This window comes from Emys orbicularis, chromosome 4 (assembly GCF_028017835.1).
Source record: "Emys orbicularis isolate rEmyOrb1 chromosome 4, rEmyOrb1.hap1, whole genome shotgun sequence".
Classification (NCBI taxonomy): domain Eukaryota; kingdom Metazoa; phylum Chordata; order Testudines; family Emydidae; genus Emys; species Emys orbicularis.
This window is the reverse complement of record NC_088686.1, coordinates 35,452,876-35,479,793: the sequence shown is the minus strand read 5'-3', so window position 1 is coordinate 35,479,793 and position 26,918 is coordinate 35,452,876. Positions and strand designations below refer to the sequence as shown.

The 26,918-nt window shown below is 41.1% G+C and overlaps 1 protein-coding gene across 1 annotated transcript in view; it reads right to left on the bottom strand.

Annotated features, from left to right (window-relative positions):
• Positions 1 to 26,918, bottom strand: part of GALC (galactosylceramidase) — a 50,402-nt gene that overhangs the window by 9,789 nt on the left and 13,695 nt on the right. The window contains exons 4-11 of the mRNA XM_065403043.1: positions 20,043 to 20,173; positions 13,318 to 13,473; positions 10,912 to 11,036; positions 9,784 to 9,911; positions 7,799 to 7,888; positions 6,117 to 6,206; positions 4,049 to 4,193; positions 1,418 to 1,598 (exon numbers count right to left, since the gene is read on the bottom strand). Coding sequence (XP_065259115.1) covers positions 1,418 to 1,598; positions 4,049 to 4,193; positions 6,117 to 6,206; positions 7,799 to 7,888; positions 9,784 to 9,911; positions 10,912 to 11,036; positions 13,318 to 13,473; positions 20,043 to 20,173 — 1,046 coding nt within the window. The remainder of the gene's footprint in view (positions 1 to 1,417; positions 1,599 to 4,048; positions 4,194 to 6,116; positions 6,207 to 7,798; positions 7,889 to 9,783; positions 9,912 to 10,911; positions 11,037 to 13,317; positions 13,474 to 20,042; positions 20,174 to 26,918) is intronic.

Genomic DNA, 26,918 nt, shown 5'->3' with positions numbered 1-26,918 from the left:
ATTAATCTACTGAATATTCCCCCTCCCCATCCTTCTGTTCGCCAAAATGAACCCTGATATTTGCCCAGAAAAATAGTTTTTTGCACCCAATTTTCAGCTGCTTTTGTTGTTGTAGTAGTAACAAACACCAATAAATTCCTGGGAAAAATTAAATAAAATAAAAAATGAAAACAAAGGGTCCTACTAATCTGAGAGGTCAGAACAGTAACGTGGAGGAGGAACATTTTTGACAATACTATGGGATAAACAGATACTGACAAAACACAGAGAACTCAAAATGCCCGCAATTATTTTCCACACCACCCAACCCTTGCACAACTTTGATTCTGCATCCCCTCTTTTCTCCAATTAGTCATCGCATGTAAGCCAACAGACCTCCAACTCAAGTGTAGAGTCTCACTAGAGTCTCCCAGTTTATCAGGTTACTAACGTACTTTGACTAACCTCACTGACGCATCCACAGCCATCTTTACCTAAACTGCAGTATTCCATGTGCTCTATAGATCAAGTCCGTGCAATTTTGGGGACTGGCCAGAAGATGGCACCACAAGACCAATGTAACCAAATGAACTCTTTCAAATTTCTGTAACATCAAACATTTGAATTGACATTACAGATCACAGCCAAGCTTGACCCAAAGCTTTTGCATCTTAAAGTCATCATACACTCTTCCCCATTTGGGCAACAGATTTTAAGTGGAATCATTCAGCATGGTTACAAACACGTGGACAGATATTTGTACTGGAATCACAAAAATCTGACCTCTACCTTAAAATTAGATTTGTGTTTACAAGCTGCCACTAATTTGGCCTAGAATTTTTTCAGCATTCCAAATCAAAATCATTCAATACTTGGCATTCAGAAAGACAGATATGTACACTCAATCTATCCCAGGTGTGGATTAGTCTAGATACAAATTATCTTTGGAATGAAAATTCAAGACACAAGCTGCCCAGTGAGAGGGCATGGGATGCCATATGCATGGGAATACTGGGTTAAAATTAGTCTTCGAAGGATGAAATTTTTAAAAGTAAATGTCAGTAAACATTGATTTCACCATGCACACAGAGGGCAGTGAAAAATATTTCCGTTAATTGAAATTTACAGATAGGCAAAGAAAAAATGCTACTTGACTTTTTTTTTTTTTTTAAAAGAGTTTAAGGATATTTCTTTGTATATTTTGACACGTGCTGTTGACAATTTGTCTTAACAGTTATAAAGCTTTACCTTTTTTAGTCTCACTGTCTATTAATAAATTGTCTGACACCCTCCTAATAATTTCCTGCAACTTGAAAATTTAAATAGATAAAAAAGTTCTTAAAAATAAACATCGATATTATCCATCAAAACTACACACACACAAAAAAATCCTAAAAACTGAATTCTGCAAAGCCTAGTTAAAATGTATTCGACATACCATTTAAAGTCTCCTATAATGCTGATGGCCTGGTCTGCATCAGAAGCCCAGGTGATGGGTCGCTGAACCACCACCTGGCGGAGTGTGAAAATGTGGTCCCCTGGATCAGAAGTGTTGACAAAGTACTCGAATATCCCAGTCTGATCAGCAAAATATGGAGCTTCACTAAAGGGCGGATTATCTATTCAAAGAACAACAAATCCAACAATGAGGGTTAGGTTTATTTCTTTTACTCCCACACACGCTTCAGGTTTTCAGAAAGTTCTTTTCAAAAATATTCTCCATATTTATAATTTCTTCCATCGGCACATCTGTGCTTGAGAATCAACAGCAGTGCAAAATTAGAGTGGCTAACTCATACCATACAGTTCTTGCTGGTTCCAATATGGCCTCATTGACTGGGCGTGCTATTAGGCTAGACCCCATCAGCTATAGAATGTCCAAGAGCTTGTATTGCGCATCCTGGACCTCATCTAAGGGGATCTGAAGCTATTCTGCTACTCTCTGAAGTAGTTTTTAGAAATGTTTATGGTCATCTAGACTAGAGGACAAGGCAAGGATGAAGCAATCACCTCATCGAGCAAGGAAGAAATGTGTTAGCACTAGTGGTAACAGTGGATCTGGTTCATCTTCCTCCTCTTCCATAGGTTAGGAAGGCTCCAACAAATCCCCTGAGGGAAGGGGTGGTATGATTTCCCTGCTGGCTCACACAGACTCTGGTTCTTGTGTATATGGGTCCCATGGTCCCCAATAAGGTCAATATGAGGGATTGAAAGTAGGCTGTGATGGTCACCAAGACGCAGAGTACCATTGGTCCAAGCGGGTGTCCCCACTTAACCAGATGAGACTGGAAGTAGGAGGCTCTCAATCCTCTGTCCAGACTGAACTCCCTCAGCTGAGAGGAAGATGGTTCCACTGGAACGTTAGACTCTCTGGAAGATAAGGTTGAGTCCGGTTCCATTGGTGGTACCAGTGTCAGGAAACCGTGGCTAGTGAATGGAATGGGAGATGAGATTCTCCCCGGCATTAGAATCTTGCTGGAGAGGGTCAGTCCCAACAACAAAGGGGATTGCGAGTCCAGGAGGACAAAGATACAATACGGTGTGGGGTTAGACATTGGAGCCTTAGATGGCTGAGTCTTGTCGCCCCGCACCCTCGGAGTCTGCCTAATAAAGCTCTTAGTAATCTGTGGTTCCTTCCAAGGCTGTGACAGTATCACTGGTGTTAGAAATTCTGACCGCATGGTTATTGCCAGTACCAACAGTTCACAATATTTTGGCTCTCAGGGCTTTCTGTTAGTGGTACAGAGGTGTAGATGATGGGGGAGCAGTGCTGAAGACGACTTGCTCTTATGTGCCTTTTGATCATGGTCATGAAGCTTACGAGGATCTAAGTCCTTGTGTCCTGGGTGAAAAAAACTCATCCAACCTAGACATGATCAGGGAGGGATCCCTTCTCTTAGATCTAGGAAGGAATCCACTCTGATGTTTATGAAAGTGTCTCTTATTAAGGGTCCTTCGCTCAAGCTGTTACTGCTCCTGAATCAGACATCGAGCTAGAAAACACAATTCTCAACGTCTCAGGCTGATGTACAGGAGGATGGGTCTCAGTGGCCTGGATCCAACTGAGGCCTCATAACATGTTCCAACAGGTGCTTCCCAAGCCAGAGTTCTCATGCCTGCCATGTTCTGCAAGGAAAGGAGCAGCTTATACCACACTTAGTGGAGACAGGAGCTTCTCTAAGGCAGCAGAGGCAACTCTGGTGGTCATTGCTGATCAAAAAGGAGCGGGGGGCAAGGGACACAATTCTTAAAGCCTGGGAGCCTGGCATAATCCAAGTCCCACACCAATGAATCAGAGGATTTCCTAGAATAGGGATCCTAATTAACTAACTACTTATCAAACTATGAAAACTATTAACAATAACTAACAATATAAAAAACAAATATTTACAGGAAAGACTGTCAAAGAGGATCAATTCCAGATACTGCAGTATTCTGACTCAGGCCATGTGGTCGTAAGAAGGAACTGGAGAGGCGTCAGTCAGGACTGCTAACTCTTTGGTATAGAGCACAAGGGGAACAACTGCGCAGATGCAGACCAGTGGACATCACTTGCTAGAAATCTAGTCTCAGGCGCATGCACACCCACAGTGGAATACACATAGGAACCAGCACTTGAAGTATTCAGTATTTATACTCCAGGGCAGTCAGTAGCAGCCAGAAGGCTATACTATGTGTGATGTATTTCACTCTCTCACAGACCAGCTGAAGGGCTTGTCTACACTTGAAATGCTACAGCAGCACAACTTCTGTAGCACTTCAGTGTAGACACTACCTACGCTGATCGGAGGGGTTCTCCCATTGGCGTAGGTAATCCACCTCCCCCAAGAGGCAGTAGCTAGGTCAGAGGAAGAATTCTTCCTTGACCCAGTGCTGTCTACACCAGGGATTAGGCCAGTTTAACAACACTCAGCAGTGTGGATTTTTCACACCCCTGAGCGATGTAACTGGGTCGACCTAACATTTTAGTGTAGACTAGGCCGTACTAATGCAGATTATTCATCTAAGCACCATAGCCCTTCTTCTCTCACAGGCAGCACAGACCTTAAGAAATTAAGAGTTGACTTACGAATGTTGAAATCATCCTTGTAATTTGAAGGAAAAGGCTTGGACTGAGGAGGATCTGGGTAAGTGCCTTTCCGGCCTGTCATGAGGGTAGTTAACGTGTAGACTTCATCCACATCCAGATTTAAGCTGAACATCCCTTCATGTACCTGTAATGAAAGAAAGCACAAGCTAAAGAAATGCAAGAGGCAGCTAAAGTGATCACATCAGCGAGTGCCAAAATAATGCAGCATTGCCTTTAACTTTCCGAGTTAACACCAAAGCATACCGTCTTGCATCAGTAGGTCTAATTTCCCTATAGGTATGTTGAGCTTTACCCCCAAACTCTGTACTTCACTCCATCCTCCAGTTAACTGTATCACTGCAAACTACCTATAAACAAGCTAATGAGGCACAGCCCTGTTTGTCCATTCTGAGCATGAAAGACACCAGGGAGCTTACTGTGAAGAGGGGAGGCAGCAGTTGGCAGAACAGAGATCATCTGGAAACACTCATTTACAACAGAATTTAAGCAAGGTCACATACTATTGAGAACAGCTTTTTTGAGAAGTGGTATTTATCGAGGCAATCAGCACCCAGTCTGCAGAAGCTTCTCTGTATTCTCATGTTCCCATTACTTGGGATATAACAGATTCACTGGCAACAGGGGTCCCTCTTCCCACACATTACTTCTAAATGTGTGGAGAGAACATCATTACAGAGAAGCAGCAGGTCCTGAAGAGGACATTGGGTCGAGGCTGTGAAGATGGGATGTGGGGGGTCCCAGCCAGAGAAATATAAGGCCTTGACTCTGCAAATCCGTGAGCAACAGAGTGCAAGATTTATGCAGTCTAGCACAAATGCAAATGTCAGGGACACGTAGGTGGGTGTAAGCAAGTTTAAGTGCTGCACTGAACAGTAAAGGCTCAGATCCACTGTGCACCTACTCCAGTGCTCAAGTGTACAGGGTAAAAAGGGGCAAGACCAGGGGAAAGAACAGAGTTTCTTTCTGAGTATATCATTATGCTAATGAATCACTTAGCTACATCCTCCTCTCTCAAGATCAGGGCCGGCTCCAGGCACCAGCCCACCAAGCTTGTGCTTGGGGCGGCACCTGGAGGGGGGCGACGCGGCGCTCCGGCCGCCGGGGAGAGCGGGGCCACGGCCAGGCTCGCCACCCTCCTCCCGGCGCTCTGGCCACCCTCCCCCCCGGCGAGCCCCGGCTGGGGCTCGCCGCCCTCTCGCCGCCCTGCCCCCTGCGCTCTGGCCGCCGGGGGGGGACAGCGGAGCCCCCGCCGGGGCTCGCCGCCCTCCTCCCAGGGCTCCGGCCGCCCTCCCCCCTGGCGCCCTCCCCCCGGCCGCCAGGGGGAGAGTGGAGCCCCCTCCAGGGCTCGCCGCCCTCCTCCCAGGGCTCCGGCCGCCCTCCCCCCTGGCGCCCTCCCCCCGCAGGTGGGGGGGGGGGGGGGTGAGGGCGGCCGGAGGCTTTTTTGCCTGGGGCGGCAAAAAAGCCAGAGCCGGCCCTGCTCAAGATTCACTCCAGCTACCATGAAAGAGTGATGTGGCAGCCATGCAGCAGGGCTCTCACTAACAAGAGTATCAATGTCCCTTGAACTCAGCATCCTGCTCAGCACTTTATGATTACACAAGGAATACTGTACACCTACATCATGTGGTGTCAAGCCCAAAGAGCCAAATTCTTTTCTCACACTGGGGTAAAGCTGAAGTAATTCCACTTTTTTACTTTGCACCTATACATGTAACGTTCCACAGCTGAGCTGGATAGGATTAAACCCCTAGTACATAAAATACAGAATGGCCAGAAGTCTGAACAAATCAGAGGTGTCAAAACCATTTTTATCTGTAAGCCAGGTTTTTCTTCCACTCCCCCATCAGTCACCCAGAACAACAAAATGGCAAGGGTTTGAGATAGGGTGACCAGATGTCCCGATTTTATAGGGACAGTCCCAATATTTGGGACTTTTTCTTATATAGGCTCCTATTACCCCCCACCCTCTGTCCAGACAGCAAGTGTGAAAAATCGGGTCACCCTAGTTTGAGGAGAATTAACAGCGATCAGTAAGTAACAAACCCACCTTTACAGGAGGAAGAGGATGGAATAAGGTGGAATTTGCAGATTTGAAGCCAAGCTTAGTATACCACATTTCCAAGATTTTCACTTTATGCTAGGAAGAAACATTAAAAAAAAAAAAAACACTTTCATAAGATTCTTCTTTGGAAATACTGAGGATTTAAAGACATTTAAGTCTGTTTTAGTGAAACATGTTGGGTGGACTGCCCAAAAGACAACCATTATTTGCTTATCCACAGAACAGGTATAGCATGGGCAGTGGCAGCTCACAATTCCCTCACATCTGTGGGTCTCTGCCCCAGTACACAGGAACAGCTTTTATGAAGAGGGGAATTCACTCTTAATAGCCCATTGAATCCTTGGCTTCCGTCAAGAATGCCAACAAGATGGCCAATTAGTGCCAACTGTGATGAAGGTTCTGATACAGACATCTACCTCCAGCAGCTGGGCTTAGATTGCCTCATTCATTTCATAGAGCTATCTGGATAACTAATTGATCACAAGTTTTGATCACTAGTGCCTGGGCCTAATTAGAACCACTGAATAACGCAGCTGATGCATCCTAGCGCTACAGGAATGTGAGGGCAACTATAGTTCTATTACTTAAAAACAATCATTCAACAAAATTCTAGAGTTTGAATTTAGTCACAGTGAAGTTAGCAAGAGAAAAATCTAGAGTTAGAGACGTGGTGTGTACACTGTTCCTACAGGATATCTTATACAATTTTCCTGGCAAGCCATATGGCATAAGAGCAGTACCACTTGGGGCACTAGGGGAGGCTGTGTTCCAAGAGCAATGATTGAGGGCTGCTCGTAAGTCTTTTATTCCATTATTCCAGTGGTGACTGAGGCACTATTTGCCCCAGCAACACAGCAGCCTGTACAACTGTGAAGGGAGAGAAACCAATCCTACTAGAAATTAAAACTTAAGAGCGTTCAAACACTTTCGCCTTCTGATAAGTAACTCCCCAAATCTGCCATTTAACAAAGACTAGTTACTGTGGCTATTGGAGCATGGCTCACGTTTTTCCCAGCTGAGCTGCACTCATCCACCCACTGAGAGGTATCCAGACTACCTTTTCATGGAGCAGAATGTTTAAGCTGAAACATAGTCCTCTCTTTTTCAGCAGAATAGCTACAGGAGGAGGTAACAAACTGTTTCACAGAAGAGGATTTGTCCCCATTAAGTGAGTGTTAAACATGCCCACAAGGAAGGGAGAAAGTAGTGGATTTCTCCTCTCCACGCCACCAAAAGTATTTTCAGGAAAACATTAAGGAAAAAACAGTAACATTCTTTGAATGCTTTTTGGAGTTGGGGGAATCAGTTTTTGGTAGGTGAAGGTGATCATAGTGTAACAAATCGTTCTTCTGTGAATACAATAATTATGTAAGTCTCTTATATACCTTATAGAATGAGAATGACAGTGCTCATCTTTCATCCCCCAAAGTATAGACCTCCACCACATAAGTTAAAGGAGAACTTTCAGCTTACAGTAGTAGTCAGTCCCTTATCCGTTACATGGCTACAATTGTAGAAGACAACATCACTCACATGCACAAAGACAGTTCATTAAGCAGTGACATCTCATTTTGTTATAAGCCCAGTGTACACGTATCAAACGATATGCAGCAGCCTGATGTCCCTGAATACATTTATATGATACATACACACAAATATTTACTTACAAAGGATCCTTTGAGGTAGAAAGTTGCTTTCTGAGGTGACACAATGAAGGGAAGCAGTGGAGGCCTGATACACTGAGAGTGGCGATAAGTCTGGAAAGAAAATGAATGGAACAGATGGGAACATACATCACTGAAATTGGTCATTTGCCAATTTTGATGGGAGTCAAGATCTCCAAGTATGAGCCAAAAGCTATAAACATTAACAAAATGGCAACAAAAGGGATCAGATAAATTGGTTTGGTTCCAAGTTCACTGCTATTTTGAGGGTAATGGAAGTTAGAGTCAGAGAACAGTTCATATTTTTATTTGGGATGCTGCTTAAATCAGCAATGTGACAGGATGCCCAGGACTCCTTGCCAATCTACTGGAACTAAGGCAATTAAGGAGCTGGAGAAAGAACTGATCACACCCTTCACCAGTAGGACTAAAACACACACAAAATTGATTTGCGTGAAGATGAGACCAAGTTAAATGGACTCTGCATCCAGATAATAAATCTTGCAGTAGTTTGATTTCTGCAGGAATGATGACCAAGATTTTCTGAAGTGATGCTTTTTGGGTACCCAATTTGAGAAGCCTTAAACAAGCGTGATTTTCAGGGGTGAAGGGTTGCTCAGAACTCTCTGAAATCAGACCCCTTTAAAGTATCTCAAACTGGGCCCAAAAATCCCAAGTCACATTTAAAAAAGCTTGGCTCTGATACTTCTTGCAAGACCTGCATGTGGCCCAGAAAGAAAAAAAAAGCTTAAAAAATTCTAACACCTAGTCCTGCTTCATCTGTTGTTCCCTCTCACTATAAACTTTCTATCTTTTTCTGGGATATTCAAGCCCTCCACCTGATTTTAAAATATTATGCCTACTCAATCAAGGAACTCACAATACCACATGACCAAGGCCCTTCATTTTCAGTTTTTAATTTATGTAAATCTTCCTGGGAATTTATCAGTGTTTATTACAAAATTTAAAAAAACAGGTGAAAAATCAGTGCAAAAATTAACTTTACACACAGTTTGCTGGGTGAATATTGGGGGACGGGAGGACAGAACAGCAACAAATAGAGAAAAGTAAAAGAGTACTGAAAGTAAAAGCAGTTTAATGCTATGGTTTATTTCATGAACTGTACATTAAATACACATATGCATGCATATATATCTTCTACGTTAACTTAATTTAATAGATAGATGTGTTTGTTAAATAAGGTAGTCTATCTAATATAATATACTGTATTTTCTTCACAATCAGCATTTTCATGTACTAACGTGATCCAAAATTCAGGTAAGAAAAAGAAAATCACTAAAAGCCAGATAATACTGGAATAACCTGGGAATTTTTCAGTATAAAAAAGGCAGTAAACTGAAAATGAAGGGCCTTCCCCATGACCAACCACAACTAATCAACAGCTCAAATTTCAAAGGGCAGGAGAGAATAAATACCATCTTCCAAGACCCCCATCACCAGAGACTGGTGAGGAGGACTGTACTGACCCTCAAACCACCACTGAAGAGGCTGGTGGACATTAGTACTTGTTTAAAAAAAAAACCCACACACATTATAAAATATGATAGAACATGCAGAGTAAATATTAGAAACAAATATTTCAAAGCCCAAAGATGCTACTGTATCTATATAGTAAAAAGGCTGGAAAGCTCTCGTTACATACTGAACTTGTTAATGTGATTTAAGAAGTAAAAGAATGAAGTGCCTATAAAGGCTAAAACTGTAGTAAATACTTTATTCATCTAACAGTTTTCTACTGCACTGTGTCACAAGTTAAGCCTGCGATACAAGACTGACACACACCCTGATTTCCAGGAAGATCTACATAGCTGTACCATCCAAGCACAGGCAGACAAGAGAAGGAGCTCTATTTGTTCTCCCTGGCAAAGCTGCAAGCGACATGTACATAATGAGTTTCTGCAAGACAATTTTTTTCAGAAAAATCCTCCTAAATCTCTACTGCTTTGTTGGTTATTGGAGAACATTACCATAGTTTCAATGATGATAGTAAGGTTGCCTAGGCCATCAGTCAGAGCTACATAGCTGCCACCGTCTTCCAAATGTCCATCCACCTGCAGGTAGTGCCAGCCAGGGTGGGTAAACTGGGTCGTGTGTGCTGTGCAATAGTGAAAAGAAACCAAAAAAAAAAAAAAGGGTCAGCATTCATTCCAGGAAGGTCATCTTGCTACCATTTTGTAGCTTTGATGCCACTCGTTTTACAACCATACCACTTTACTTTGAGAGAAATCTCCATAGAATTTACAAGGCACGACTTCTGGCTAGTTAATTGGAAAGAGACCAAAGAATCAAGAAGGTGGGTATAGCTGATTCTTATGTCTGAACCCCTTGCTACATGATACATTTTTCTGTCTGCAGATGAATAGCAGAAGATCCAATATAGGGGAACTTCACATGATCCTGCCACATAGGGGAAGGGGCAGGTCACCTGATCTGGTGACCAACTCTGCAGAGACAAGAAAAGGTTATGGGTGGACCAGAGGGTGGCCACTGGATACATATATACATAAATTTTTATATACTAGACAGACAGTGCAAAGTGATGGTTTACAATCTCAACCATCACAAACAGAACATAGGAGTACTCCAGTTCTGTTTTCTTTTCCTCCCTCTCAGAACTCGAGTACCCAGATATTTTGCAGATAAAATAGAAAATAAAAATCAGGCACAGAGTCCTAGGTTTTACAGAGGTTTTAGCTCAAAGCCCTTTTTTTTTTAGAAACACAAAAATGTTACAAAACCCAAAAACAGTCGTTTGCGATGAAAACTGAGAGATCTTTAATAATGGGAGCCATGAACTACATTGATGTGATTCTTGTACGTGTGGCACAAGTCAGATCAGAGAACCAGATCTCATTCCCTGTAAGGATTTCTTCCTGCCCCCATTCTAGTTAAAATGATTAAGGGAGAGTCTTCCAGTTGCTAAGAAAGTAAAAATGTTCAATAAAAGTACTGTATCCAATAAAAAGTGAACATAAAAGAAAATTATTAAACACCAAAAATAGGGGACTTTGTACTACTTTAATTTAGCATAACAAAAACAACCCAGAGTATTGTATTGTCTATACTTTATAGGTCTATCTGAACTTTTTATTTACCTGTGATCCAGATGGGACCTTCCACTGCATAATAGCCACTCCATGGCTCTTGCGCTGTCATTAATCCATCTCGACCAAAGGGCAAAACTTCATAATAACTAGCCACCAAATTCCAAGCAATGGTGCTGGAAAATAGTTTTGTTTTTAAAGTCACAATAGTTTTGAGTGCAGAGAATTTAACGAAATATTTCTGATAGTGCTGAGATTGAACACCCATGTGTGTCTGCATAAACTAAATATTCCAATGGAGCTCCTTCCTTTGGCAGATATTGAACAATGTTGATAAGAACAGATAGTAGATAATGTTTTCACCTCTCAGTGGTGGGACGTACAGAATGTGGCAGCTCTGCAGGGATCTGTGTTTCTATACTTGTGCACCTAAAGAAAGTTTAGGAAGACTAGCAAGACTAACTTGACTAGAAAGTATTGCAAGATCCTTAGTATCTGCAACTTGCACATCCTAACCTCAGTTGCAGTGGAGCCCTTAATTAAAGCATCCGTTTATCAATTTATGATATTTGCTCAATTCATCACATCAGGTCTTTGGGAAATTTGAAGAGGAAAAGTCAAGCACTTGGGGTTTATATATGAAGAACTTTTAAGGCTATAATATGGTTTTAAGCACTAGTGAAAAGAGCTAAATAAGTAACTTGTGGAATGAACTCTTTTTACCCACACAAAACAGACAGCAGCAGCGCAACCTTTACCCCACATTGTCCTCTCAAGGAACCTCAGTCATTAAAGGAAAAGTTCTCAGTACACCAAAAAAGCATTAGTCTGATCAACTACTTTTGAAAAAATTAAAGAAACCCAAAAATCAAGAGAGCTTGTTAATAAAAAGATCCTAGATCTTATTCTCAGATTGGTACATTTGCATGTATCAAATTACAGTCCCCATTTGTGATGGCATACATATCTAGTCGCTGCTGCGGGCAAACAATAGTTATTCTTTTAGTACCCCCTGGTATGTGCCAGTACCTAATTCCCACAAGTGGTCATTATAACTGTGTGCCACTGTGCACCTGAATTTTTAAAAAGGGGTCCTAAAAAGTCGACAAAAAAGATGCTCAGAAGAAAACTTTTTGCTTTGTACACTAACCAACTTGTTATATTTAAATTTTCAAGAGCTCCAGCTTGGCTAACAGGAACTACAGCAAATTTCAGTCCAAAGGCATGCAGATAATTAGATAGTAGCCTGTTTTCTGTAGAAAGGCCAACATGGTTTTATTATTCAATGGAAACCAGATATGGATCTGCTTGTAATACTTGATGAATATTGTGTGTTGATGTGGTTATTGGGATGTTTGCTGTATGAATATGTTGGTTTAGTTTAATAGAGGACTGTAAGGAAAAAACAAGCAGAAAGGGAAAAAGAATGACTCAAGATAAGACACTACTTAGAAAACACTTGATAGCTTTTTAGAGAGCATGCCATGACTAGAGCAGATTGGGAATCTTCCAGTGGATTGTTTTACTGTCTGAACATGCCAATTCATCGACAGTGAATCGTTTCAAAGGATAAGGTAGATTTTGACCAATTTCCATTTCAAAAACAATCATGAAGCATTTTGACATCAAAATGGAACGTTTTGAAATTTTAGGAACCAAACATTGATTTTTCATTTTGAGATTCCTTCTCATTTCAATATTTTATAATATAACATTTTTTAATTTAAAATGTTGAAATCTGAACAAAACCTTTTGATCAATCCAACCTCTTTCTCCACCCCCACTCCCCCCCCCCCCAATTTCATTTTGTGGGAAATTTCCAACTTTTTTGGTTTTATTGTTTTTCAGAACAGACTTTCCCACAAAACAATTCGCACCCGCCTCTAGCCAAGACAGGAAAAGGCCTGGGAACCAGAAAATCAAAAGGAAAGAACTGTGGCAGATTTAAAACAGAAAAATCTCTCATGGGGGTTAGGGAGGGGCGTAAGGGGGAGTTGTTCAGCAGAACCAGATGAAAATGCAGGTACCTGCTGGGGTATGTCAAGTTAGGCCTCCCTAGGTTATCATCAGGGGATGGTAAGCCTTTAGATCAGACAGATGTGTGTTGATTGTTGCTATAAAATCCTCCTCTCTCTCTCATGTGTTTTCCTACTCCAAAACATACACTTTTCTCTTAAGGATGCTGTTTTGTCACCACTGTCAGACCCCCAAAGGAAAGAACCACAGCTGTCCAAACTCAGCTGGACCTGCTGGGTAATCATGGTTGAAACACAGGATACTGTGGCCCACGGTCTGGTCTAAAAGTGGTCAAACTGTGGAATTCCAGCCAGAAGTAGTAAAGGCACAAGGCCTGACACCTGAGGGGTGCACTCAAAGAGACCAGAGAAGTACAGATAGCCTTGTAACCATGACACTATGCTGAAGTTATGAAAATAACTGACTGCATGCAAGACTTACGAGGTCATATTTCCATTCACATAGTTCTGGCTCAGGATCCGAGCCCAGCAGCCTGCACCCACTTCATCATTGAAAGTGCTATAGTCTTCTGAAGCCCATAGTTTCTTCTGAGTTGCTAAGGCACTAGCCACTGTTTTTGTTCCAGGGTAATGAGCCCTGGATAGTATTTCAAAAAAAGGACAGCACTTAACACAAGAAAAGCAGGAGAACTCAAGACACATTCAATTATTAGCTCAAAGCACAAACAAAATGACTGGTGCCAAAAAAAAAAAGTCATATGTGGATTTCACTCCAGAGAATCGTACTAGTTAGATCCAGAAGAGAGCTACAATATTTAATCATTTAGCCCCATCTGTGCCAATGAAGGATTTTTCCTTATAATGTATTCTGATGCTTTAGCAAGTCTAGTTTTAAATATCAAATGCAAATCAGGCTTTTTATTCCATATCCCAGGGTGCACATTTTTTCCTGATATTCAGCATTAGTGCCCTCATACTTTTATCCCATTGCTGCTAATTATACCACCTTGTACCACCCTAAATAAATCCTCTCCTGGGTTTTTATGACTTTCACATAGTTACGGATTAATAATAATGCTTAGCACTGGGTATCTTCAAAGCCCTATACATACAGTGAGATCTCCCCTTAGTCATCATTTAACCAAGCTATTTATGCTTACGCTTATACTCTTTCCTCAGAAATCAAATCTTTGAATTTTCAGCAAGTATGTTGTTAAAGCCAAAAGAAAAAGCATTGAAAGTTTGGAGCAGCTGCAATAAACTGAGGTTATGTACAGAATATGATAGGAGTTCTGCTTATTTCTCTTTGCCAGATCTTTCCTACTCCTAATGGAGATATTTGTTCTCAAAGAAGACCTTTTGTGCTCAAACTGGTTTGGTTACCACTGATTCACTAACGCAATTTCGTCTTACAACAGTTTCAAAGGCTTTCTTTCAGACCATAAGGGGCATTTTTAGTTTTCCCTCAGATAACAGAGTAACCAACAAGGAAGCAAACTTAACTACACACTGAAAACAAAACCATAAACTCTATAGATAGAGGTCTGAGAAGGGTCCTTAATATTAGTCTAATATAGAGGCAGGAGGAACCTTGCTGATTTGTGGGCAAGGGAAGGGAATAATATTTCTAAAACAAAGAAGAAAGAATTCAGCTAAGTGATCTGTTTTCCTTTAAGAGGAATATTGACTATCTCCAAATACGGTACTCATTCACGTATAGCTTTACTAAGCTAATAAAGGCATAATACAGTGCTCATAAATACGTTGAATATTCATCCCTCTGCTGTTAGGCTTACTGTATACACATTCAACACTTTTTGGTTTGGAAGCAAAAATGTAAGTGACTAAAATATTAACTTTGATGCTTCAGTGATTAGATGAAAAGCATAGTTTGTAGAGACAGATGTAAAGCAGAGAGGGAGTAAATGTGCACTTCTATGCCCCTCTCTCTTGAAGGCTCTCAAAATGCTTTACAAACATTAATTATTACTCAGCACCCCTGGCAGATACTATCCCCATTTCACAGAAGAGGGGGAAAAAAGATGCAAAGTGAGTTGCTCAAGATCACGCAGGAATGCAATGTAATAAAACCCAAGTCTGGGTATTGGTTTTAACTACAAAGACCAAGCTCGCTCTGTGTGTGTGTGTGTGTGTGTGTGTGTGTGTGTGTGTGTGTGTGTGTGTGTGTGTGTGTGTGTGTGTGTGTGTGTGTGTGTGTGTGTGAATAAATAAATAAATAAATAAATAAGAGGTGGAATAATCAAATAATAGGAATGAGAGGAGAGCATTAAGAAGAGGGGATGACCAAAGGGTTAAGGTTAAAAAAGAAGTAGCTGAAACTGGGTCTTGCAAAAAGGGCAGAAAGACCATTTTCAGAACATATTTATGAGCAGCTTTGCTCCATTTCCAGCCCACATCCTGACAGACACAACCCCCCCCCCCCTTTGTTCCATTACTGTGTGCTTAAGTGGAACAGTCTCACCAAAAGTGAGAAGTGGGTCATTCTCCCCCCCCCCGCCAGATGCCAGTGAATGAGCAATAATCATGAACTCGGACACTACCTGTACCCTAGGTGCTTTGGTTTCTTTTATTAAGATCTAAATGACTCCACATAGAGTAGGCCACAGCTCAAGCCTCATTACCCCATGGGCTGACTTTTTATAGCTACAGTAATTAGCTGATTCACTCACACTGCCAAGCACCAGTTTTTAAACATCTAATGGCACCAAATAAGCATTCACCATCAGAATAGCCCTTCAATATGCCCTCAGTCTGCTGAATCCATCACTACTTTAAAACTTAGGAGGACACTAGACTGGGTTGCAATCTTCTTTTAAGTTATCCTTTCCACCCGAGCACCTCAGCTACACTGACCTGACAAATAAGGTATATGGCACACATCAAGAGGTGCACTGTGCCACAGAACAAGTTCCTTTCACAGAGAGCAAAAGGCCAGATTCTTCACATCTTCCAACTTCCTCAGCAGAGCAAGCTGTTCCCATCTCTTCTGTAGATTCCCCAACAGCCTTAGAGCTAGAACAGCTGGTTCTTATGCCACCCCCACCTCTTCCCACCCCCCAACGCCCCTGAGCATGCTCCAACACAGGGGACACGGCCACAGCATACTGCTCTGCAGCTACCCCTAGCTAGCAGACCGGTGTGTGGTGGGGGTTAGGTGCTGTGGAGTGTATAAAACTAGTTAAAGCAGTGGTCGCCAAACTTTTCACAGTCTCACCTCACCTTACCTGTGTCTGCGCACACACACCACAAGCCGGGGCCGGAAGGGGGGCCACGGCTCCTGGGGGGAGAGGGGGGAAGAGCACAGACAGGTAAGGGGGCCGAGGCTGGGGCCACAGCCAGGGCTGGAAGCAGAGCTGGGGGCCAATGCTAGGGGCCAGGAGTGGAAGCCGTGGCCAGGCCATGGTCAGGGGCCCAGGCTGGGGCCAGAAGCGGAGCCAGAGCAGAGCTGAGGGTGAAGCAGGGCTGGGTGGTGCTTCCTCCCTGACCCTTGGGGAGGCTGGCCCAGGCCCTGCTGTGCCCCCGCTCCCTCTCAGGGGGCCACACCTCACAGTTTGGGGACCACTAGGTTAAAGTGTTAGAACGTCATAACTGGCTCCCTGATATCTCTCCTCCTTCTCAGCTTCTCCCCATCTCTGGGTGGCAGCAGAGAATTTGAGCCCTACAGGCTAAAGTTAGGAGTGATCCGTATATAGCTGGGATGCTTTAACAGAATAGGTAAGATTTTAGGACTTATTTTACAGGAGCAAAGAACTAGAGACACCTTAACAGGGAAGCTGCTCCAAACATATGGAAGAAGAGGAAGTATAGTAGCAGGAGTGGGCAATGGAGGACAAGAGAGAAGCTTGGATGGAGAGCAGGTAGTGAGAGGTAGATAGGAATGGAGTTCCAGAGAATTCTGAATATTAGCTCAATGCCAAAGAGGAAAAGGCACTGCAAAATTCCAGTAAGGGGAGAGATGGTAAGAATCCTCTGAAGATATTATTTTAGCAGACACATTGTAGAAGAAATGGAAAGTATGTGGAGGGAAGAGATAGGACAAGGCCAGTACATAGGATGTAGGACGATGGGAAATTAACAAGCCAGCATGAAGTATTGGCAGAAGGAATGAGTTTTGAAAAGGCTATACAGAAGTAAAACAGAATGATACTAATGTCGTGGTAAAAGTCACCCACGCATTGATTTTAGTTCACAGACTCAAGCCTGAGGCCCATTTATTGCAATACATACCAACGCATTGGGGTAGCAGTCCAAAAACCACTACCCCTAGCACAGCACGCAGGCTGCATTTATTCCGTCAAACCGCAAGCATAGTACAAATAATACGTCATTTATGCGAAAATAAGAGTAGGGGTCTGTCCCTTTTTCCCGGTAGCTTCCTCATTATTTACGAGAATTGGGTGCCTATTGGGTGGGGGGTTCCTTGGTGATTATTCAACATGGGTGGTACTTGGCACCAGTATGGCATAGGGGTTTATTACGGGACGCCCAAAGAGGATATATGATTGGCAGATAGCTGGAACGATAGGAGAGGTTGGCCTTTACTAGAAGCAATTTCTTCATATTAGCCGTTATGATGTTTCATCAACAAGCAGTTATCATGTTTGCTTTATCTATAAGCGGTTATCATGTTGCTAAGGCCTTTTGCATGGCTTCCTTCCCCTCCCTCCTCTGGCCATAGTCCATGACCGTATTTGGCAGGGACTTGTACAACTTAGTTTTGTTCAGGCTCTGGCTGTACTGCTTTATGTAAAGGCCGTCTGTGCAGTCAGCTTCTGTCAGAGGGCCTGAATGTGGGCCTTCGGTGTTACTTTGGTTGTTATAAAGAAGGCCACCTAGTTCTTTTTCCCCACACTAACAACATCATGTTTTTAATGAAGGAGAGATACTGCTCTTGCTTTTGACATTCATTCTCCATTCCACAGCCATTGGCTAAGTAGTATTTTCATTGCCCCCTTCCATTTAAAAAAAAAATAATAATAATAAAAAAAATAAAAAATAAAAAAAATAAAAAACACACACACACATCTTTCAGACAAGAAGGAGCAATGTTTTGAGTGCTGCATTTTTCAAGAAACACTGGGACAATCTTTTTGCTCTGTGTTTGCACAGTGCCTAGCACAATGGGGTCCTGGATCCATGACCAAGGTACCTAAATTCTACTATAATACATGTCTAGATATTATCAAGCATTTTAACATTAAATATATCTTTGTATAGTAGGTGATGGACTAGTAGCACTCCCATAGAAAAACAGTCCAGTGAGTGGCAGAAGTTTTGCATGAGAGAACTAAATTAAATCCCAGTTAGAGCAACAAGGTAAAAAAATAATTTTTAGGAAACAAATCTCATATAACGGAAGGTGGAATTAACAGTAATCTACAGTGAACAAAAATTAAACTAGATTTTCCAGATTTACTATTTATGCTGCTTGCCTTTTGCACTTCTCACTATTGGACAGAAAATTGACTAGCTTATTTTACTTTTTGACTTCCATGCACTAGCACAATATTGTGATATACAGGCTGCAAAACATTGCTAGGGAATATTTAAAGTCATAAAAAATGTCTGAAAAATTCTATTCTGAGGAGGCTTTACAAAACTGGCTTATTTGCACAAAACTTGAAGTCTTAATTATGCAATATCATCCCTATAAGAAAGTTTAAGTTTTAACTAGGATAATAGCCTTTTTTTGTTTCTTACCACCCTTCAACTTTCTCATCCTGATTATCTAATCCACTTTAACCCAACTCAGATAGAATGGCTAGGAAAGCAGACTTTTCTGAAATGATGTACTGTATTTATTCAACCTTATATACTCCCAGAAGAACAGCAACAGAGAGTCCTGTGGCACCTTTAAGACTAACAGATGTATTGGAGCATAAGCTTTCGTGGGTGAATACCCACTTCGTCAGACGCATGTGTGGGTATTCACCCACGAAAGCTTATGCTCCAATACATCTGTTAGTCTTAAAGGTGCCACAGGACTCTGTTGCTTTTTACAGATCCAGACTAACACGGCTACCCCTCTGATACTTCAGAAGAACAGGATTGTTAACATGAGCCTCAAGCTGCCAATTCCACCCATAGACACTTTCACAATAATGTATTTTAAATTAATAGCTACTAAGAAACATTTGATGCCTTTCTTTCCAAAGACACTGTATTAAAAACAGAGTTATTATTTGTCTTCAGGGAATGGCAGCTTGAGTAAGTCAACAGTAATATCAAGCTTAAAAAGAAAAGGCACTTCCAGAGGTTCCTCGTAAGATGAGCACATGCTGATAATTTTAGCCCTTTTTACGTAGTTTTAAATCTTCACTTGTTAGATGATTCATAGATACTAAGGCCAGAAGGGACCATTCTGATAATCTAGTCTGACAGCCTGTACAGCCTCGGCCATAGAACTTGCCCCGTCCCCCAACTATCCTAGAGCATATCTTTCAGAAAAACATCTAATCTTGATTTTAAAATTGCCAGTGTTGGAGAATCAATACAGGTCTGTAGTTAATTTTAATTTTCTGCTTCTGAGACAACACACTGGTGTCCAATGAAACTCAACTAGAAAAACATGTCCACGCGTCCGATGGTCATATCGGCCTCCACATGAACAAACCCTGCCTTCCTAACCTAAACCAGTAACGAGACTCAGCAGATTAATTGAATCAAGCATTGCTAGTTGAATCACAGATGAAGTCATAAGGCTCAATTCACGCTATGGTCTATGACAGTTTTTGCCAGCGTAGACCCTAGGGGAAACCAGCCATAGCAGAATATTTGTAAGAGGGCAGTGTCAACGCATGTTCTGTGCACCAACTGTAGGAGTTCCAAGCATCCCCCAAAATAGGCAGGGCTGGCCAGAGAAGGGGCCTGGGTCTATGACTGAATTGATTGGGCATGCAACTGTCAGCAGATTTTAAGGCTAAGTCCACTCAGATGGAAAACTCAGGTGAAATTTGAAAGGAACCAGGCTAGTACACAAAGCTCTAATGATCACCTCCCTACACCCGACAGAGTACATTATTTAGCAAGAAAAGTTAAGGTATCAAACCTTTGGTGAGAGGTTAGCAAAGCCAAAGCTCCCAGCAAACGCTACCTCTGAAGTTATATATGAGCAACCAGTGGAAATACATGATCAGAGCAGGCTACCAAGAAAGCAGCTTCATAAAGAAAAAAAAAGTGACCTACCCTATGATATCAACCACTTTATGGAGCTCAGAATCGACCATCATGAAAAAGGAAATTGGCTCCCACATGTTATCACTGGCTATGATCCTCACCCGCTGCAGACCTCGTTTATCCAAGGTGTACCTTAATAGCTTTTTAAGTGGAAGGAGAAAAAAAAAAAAAGTGTGTCAAACTGGCACAAATCCAGGTTTGGAACAGAAAGCGGTTTTCCTTGGTTACCAAATGAACATTTTACAATTTTAAAAAAAATTATCTTCCTCTTACACCTCAATACAGAACAGTTATGTCATGAGTATACTCAGCAAAAAGTGTCAACCATAAGCTGGCGATCAAAATGGACAAAATGTTCTTCTAACACTTTCTGTCAAGCCCTAAAGTTCAGTTAGTCCCAGATTGCACAGTACATAAGGGAGGTAGGGAAAATGAAAAAAACATTTGATTCTCATTATCTACACTCTGCATGTATGAAAGAAAAAGTTAGACAAGGCAAAGCCAACTACATTTCATGAGATATAGTCTATTTGCAGATCAGTGACTTACAAAATGTCACCAGTTCGATAGTCTGGGTGTGAAGTTACAAGGAATACATACAGAAAAGCATGGACAACTCTGATCCAAAAGGTATACAACATTTCTGAAATTAAAGCAAATATTTCATAATAAAAACACAATGAAGAACAACTGCATCTCCAGCTGACTGTTTCAGTTTAAAACTGAAGCTATGGAACATAGATAAGGTTTACAGTCCACGTTGGGGGTATAGGAGGAATTACTCTTATGGAAGTTTTTGTTTCAGAAACAAAGCAAGCTGCTATCAGACAATACTGTATTTGTTAAAATCATATTTAGATGTCTAAGGAGAAAGCACTTTCCAGGACATTCTATTGTTTACATAATACACACGTAAAATTTGCTGCCTTCAAAATACCATTATCATATTAGAGTCAAGAAAACAAAAACGCCAAATAAGGAAAATCTAAAAGCAGAGGTTTCTCCTGCAACATTAGTTCACCCACTTTGCATAGCATCTATTTTGTGGTACATATTAATCATCATGACAGGACTGAAGTTTGAGAAGAAAAACAGGAATAGAAAATGCTACACGCAGAGGGCCAAAGACAGCTCAGTTACTTCTTTGTAAAGATCAGAATCTGAACCAGCATACCACAGGACAGAGCTAACAGCAGAGAATATCAGTTTGAGATTTCCTGACTGTTAAGGTCTTATTTTCTCAGCCTTAATGTGATATCATTGCTTCTCATGCACATCACAAAACTAGCAAAGTAGAATGTTGAACACTATAATCTCCTGAATTGGCTTCCTTCAAACTTGGATTATTTTATGTCTCAACATAAAATATAAATAAACCCAGATTGAACTGTCTAGCCTCTGTTCTCTTTGAGCTATGCAAACACGAAAATTCTGATTTACAGGAAAGGCTGAATGGTGCAGAAAAGAAAACAAGAATTCATTGTTCTATCCCAGCTCTGCCAATGATTCAGCATGTGATCTTGGGCAAGTCACTTCACTTCTGTCGGAGTTTCTCCTACTGTAGCAGGATAGTAATAGCTGCCTACCTCACAGGAAGCAAGGCGGCAATTAGCTAGACATCTTCAGACTAGACATGGCCTTTGAGATCATTATTAAGAAGCTACTATCTTGGATATACCATCACCTCATACAAGCAGAAGTCAGAGCTTCCCTTGTTTCCCGGAGGGCCATTCAATTATGAGTCATTCTCAAAGACTCTTGGTTCCCACTAAATTGCAAACTATATCCAATGAAAGACTACTATCATTAACAAACCAAGTTACTATGATCATAGCTAAAATCTCTCCTCAACAGCAACTTTTTTCTCACTGATGACAGATCATACTATGATTATTGGGTGACTTGTGCCCTCCGAGAGAAGAATAGAAACTGAAGCATCATTATCTACCCTACAGAACACCAAGGACCATGGGGTGTTGCCATTGACTTCTAAGAGGCAGGCTTAATTGTGCATGGATTTCTAAAGACCATGATCATCACAGACCATAATTTGAGCCAACACTTTTTAAAAATCAGATTGGAGACAAGAGAGCTATTACTTGTCATTGAAAAAGTTTTCATTTCCTCATACATATTCACACTGGCCAATGGGCAACATTTAAAATTAACTCTTAGTTACAGAAATACACAATTAAGTTTATCTACATTTCTTATTCTCACTGTATCTACTGATAGAATAAGGATCAGATGAGACATCCTATAATGCCCTCAACGTTTTATATTTGTGTTATTAGCATATGAAGCAGGGGCGTCCTGTTGAGTGAGTTTGCCCTTTCGAAAGCATGGCAAAAAATTTGAGCCTGAAACGTGAGAGATGTTGTAGGAGACTGCTGAAAAAATAGTAAGTACCTTTGATTTTTGTGGGGATTATAAGTTTGGATAAAAAACTAAACATCTCAACAATAAAAGTTTTCCAAAGAGAAAAGACTTAATGTGCTGTTAGAGATGGATAGCTCTGCAGAACATCTAAGGTATGAAGTGGAGAGAAAACTATAGGTCAAATCATTCTGCACTTACGTGCATCAAGAAAACCACTCCAACCAAAGGATAAAGTTGGTATTTACGGAGTGGCAGCAGCTCAGTAACATTGGGACCTAAATGGCAACTATAAAGTCCTAAACTTCAATCCCCACACTAGCATTCAACAAGAGCAGAGAAAGACAGTGAGACCCCTCATCACATAACCTAACACTAATATGCTTCAGCTTCTTGCACTGGTGAAGGGGAGGGGGGAAACTTAGCAGAAAAAGAGGGAGTGGGTCTGAGAATGAAACACGAGAGGTGTAGGCAGAATGGACTCATACAGGATCCTGAAGGAAAGTACAAGATGCTTGATTCAAGGGTGAGCGAAGGCAGTGAAAGAACTCACAGAGCAAACAACATAGCATTGGAAAGGACAATTATTTCATAGATTTTAAGGCCAGAAGTGATCTTTCTAAGCATCAAGTCTGTCCTCCTACATAAGACAGGATATAGATTTGATCCCATTATTCCATTTAAGCATGGAAAGGTGGCTGTGTAACAGGGCTGGTCAGAGGAGGAGATTACAGAAGGTGAAAGATGGCTAAGGAATAATAAGGATTTTAGGGGACAGAAGAGGAAAGAACAGAATATAGAAATGCAGAGAATGAAGCAGATTGGCTAGAGAGACTGGACATGGGGAGAGACGTAGAGATTAGCTGAAAGACAAGACACTGAGAAGACTGTAGGACATAAAAACCCACTGCTACTGGCACTCTTGTTGACAGTGTCAAACAGAGACCAAAGATTTAATAAACTTAAGACTGAACTACCCTCCATATATCCTCAATCAGGAGTTAGGCCTATTGGTGGGTCATAGTCTAAAACTTGTATTGTCTCTGCTTATCTTGTGGATATACAGAGAACTTCAGTGTCCAAATGTGTTAATCCAGAAAGTTTCATAAACAAAGTCACATCTAAAAGTAAAAAAATATCATTTGCAAGTCACAGTGCTTAGATTTAGAAGTTTTACCTACACTATACAAGTTATAAGGACAAAAGTTTCCTATGCAACAACTAACTCCATGTTAATATTATGTTGAATATTCTCAGATTACATTTTTAAAGCACCATCTCCCAGATAGTTAACATTCAGAAGCTCAACATGTCGGAACGTTACTTTCTTTATAAAATCCTGTTTTAAAGAATGCTCACCCACAACTATAGCACTGAGGTTCTCTCATTTTCCTTCGACAAGCTAAGTGTTCCAGAAATAGCATTCACATCTATACCACCAACTGTGTCCCTATCTAGCACGTGTCTAAAAACAAAGCTTTTCTTCCCAACAGTGCCAATATCTCAGTTTTGATTACCGGGATCTCTTATTATAATTTGTAACATTATAAATTGTAACTCCTGTACTGTACATGTATGTTATAAGAATTAAGAACAGAGTGATCCCTAAATCCTAAAGAATGTGCATAGCACACTAAAAACCAGAAACATAGCCCTGTCTTGATAAACTTACCTAGACACAGATCAGCAAGGGATGAGAAACAAAAAGGGGTGTGGGAAGGACAAGAGTGACAACAGTAGGAGGTCAGGAGAATGTATTATATGCAAACAAGTCTTGATAAAGTTTATTTGCATTGTGCACATATTGTAGGCCTTTCAAATGCATTAATAAAATTTAGTAGTTGAGGAAGCAAAGATCAGCAAGAAAACAAGAACAGTGGAATGGTGTCAAGCTAGCTGACAGAAGCAAGCAGCAGGGTGGATTGATTTAAATCAAGGCAATTTAAATCAGCAAGTTAAATCACCAACTGGAAAGCCTCGGTTTAAATCATCCATTTTAATCAACTTTTCATTCATACTTCAGTTATTTTCTTTAAAAAGGTGCACTCATTGGTTAATATAACCATTAAAATATGTTGATTTACAAGTAAATACAGCATTTACACTAGATTTGGCACATCTTTTTGCTACCTAAGAAAGTACATTATAACTATGTATATTTATTTAAGCAAATATGTAGTTTAATATTTTCAGATTCTTTATTAATTGTATATATTTATTAGGTTAGAAAATGGTGAATGATATATTGTTATTTACTGGATAATTAACTTTTTACTCATGATTTGTGTCAAGCTGCATTAGGATGGTACCTGGAATTTAATTAAACACCCAAAGTAGCACATACATTATTTTTATTAAACAAAACAATCTTAAATGTTTTGGGTACATAAACTTCTCTCATCAAAAAATGTTTCACATTTACAACTAAATTATAATAAAGTTTAAGCCAGTGGTTCTCAACCTGTGGGCTGCTTGCGGCCCGATCGGCACAGAGCCGCAGCCCATGACATCCTCAGGGCCATATAGCTAGTATTGGATGCAGCCCACAATTAGGTTGAGAACCACTGGTTTAGGTCTTAACATATTTTGTATTAAATTCAGATTTAATTTTAAACCGGTTTATTTTTAAAAGAAAAAATAATTTAAACAAAAGCAAAAATGCCCAATTTAAAAAAATCTGATTTTTAATTTTTTTTTTAAAATCACTGATTTTTATCCACACTTAAGGAGGGATTTGAGCAAAGTGTCAAAGCATGGGATGAAATAAGTAAGGCTCAGCCTCTTGTGAGAAGATAACACTGCTCTACAGCCAAAATGCTTCTGAAATAAATGTAGTCAAACTTTACTAATTCTGGGTCACTGAGAACGAAAATGATGCTTAAAATTGTTGATTGGCTCTAGTTTTCAAGATATGCTATTGGGTCAGTATATACGACCCTTGACTTGGGAATGGCGGAGGATAAGTGAGTTATAAAGGGAAGGGAAGGGATCTCAATTTAAACCAGAAATGACTAAAATACATCTTTGACTGGATCTATGAATAAATCTACGACTGGGTTTGGACAGTACTTGCTTTTTAGGCAAAACAATGAATGATGCAATCTGAAGCTGGTATTGCGTCATACATGATATGAATTGCATCATTATTCCTAGAAGTCATGGATGATGCAATCATAACGAAGCTTACATCACTCTGCTGAACAAATTGCCCTATATCAGCTCTAGAAATCATACAGTGTCGTGCTCTCTTATTTGTCAGTGTTTGATTTTGCAAAGGGACACATTTCTGTTTAGCCAAAGTGAGCAGAGATGCCTCGTACTTGTGTGAACAGTGAAGATAACTTCTGCTATGTTTGTGGTGAAGTGACTTTTGCATCACAAAAGCACAGTATAACCACTATGGTTAAGAAAGCCTATCACCTTTATTTTGGCTGCAAAATTGGAGATCAGGACAAGAGGTGGGCCCCACACATATGCTGCAACACTTGTGCAACAAATCTTCGCCAGTGGTTCAACAGGAAAAGGAAATCTATGCCTTTTGCAGTGCCAATGATTTGGAGAGAGCCAACAGATCATACCAGCAATTGTTACTTCTGCATGGTGCCTCCAGTTGGGAAAGGTGTGTCAAAGAAGAAAAAAGTGGACTGTGCATTATCCAAACATTCCATCAGCTATACGCCCAGTACCCCACGGAGAAGGACTGCTGGTTCCTGATGCACCAGAATCATTCTCACTTGAGTCAGACGAGGAAGAGGATGAAACTTCTGGTCCTGAACCATCAATGTCACAGGACCCACATTTTCTCCCATCCTCCTCCTCTGAACCACACCTCATAACACAAGGTGAACTGAATGACCTTGTCAGGGATTTGGAACTACCCAAGAGTAAGGCAGAGCTGTTGGGCTCCAGACTATAGCAGTGGAATCTCCTGGCAGGTGATGTTAGGGTTTCCATGTTCCGTGACTGTCAAAAGGATCTTGTCCCATTCTTCTTCATGGAAGGTGATCTTGTAGCCTGCAACAACATCGATGGTGTGATGGCAGCCCTCAACATCGTTCACGATCCAGATGAGTGGAGACTGTTCATTGATTCATCGAAGACGAACCTTAAAGCTGTTTTACTGCATAATGGCAATGTTTTGCCATCAATTCCAGTTGATCATGCAGTCCATATGAAGGAAACCTATGACAACATGAAACAACTTTTGAGGTGCATAAACTATGACCAACATCAGTGGCAGCTTTGTGGCGATTTGAAGGTTGTTGCTCTCTTGCTTGGTCTGCAGACTGGATACACAAAGTACTGCTGTTTTCTCTGCGAATGGGATAGTCGTACAAGAGATTCCCACTACATCAAGAAAGATTGGCCACTCCGACAGTCATTGGAGCCTGGGAGGAAAAAAAGTGTTCAGCATCCACCACTTGTTGAATCAAGGAAGATTTTGTTACCACCCTTACACATCAAGTTGGGGCTGATGAAGAACTTTGTCAAGGCCATTGACAAAACACA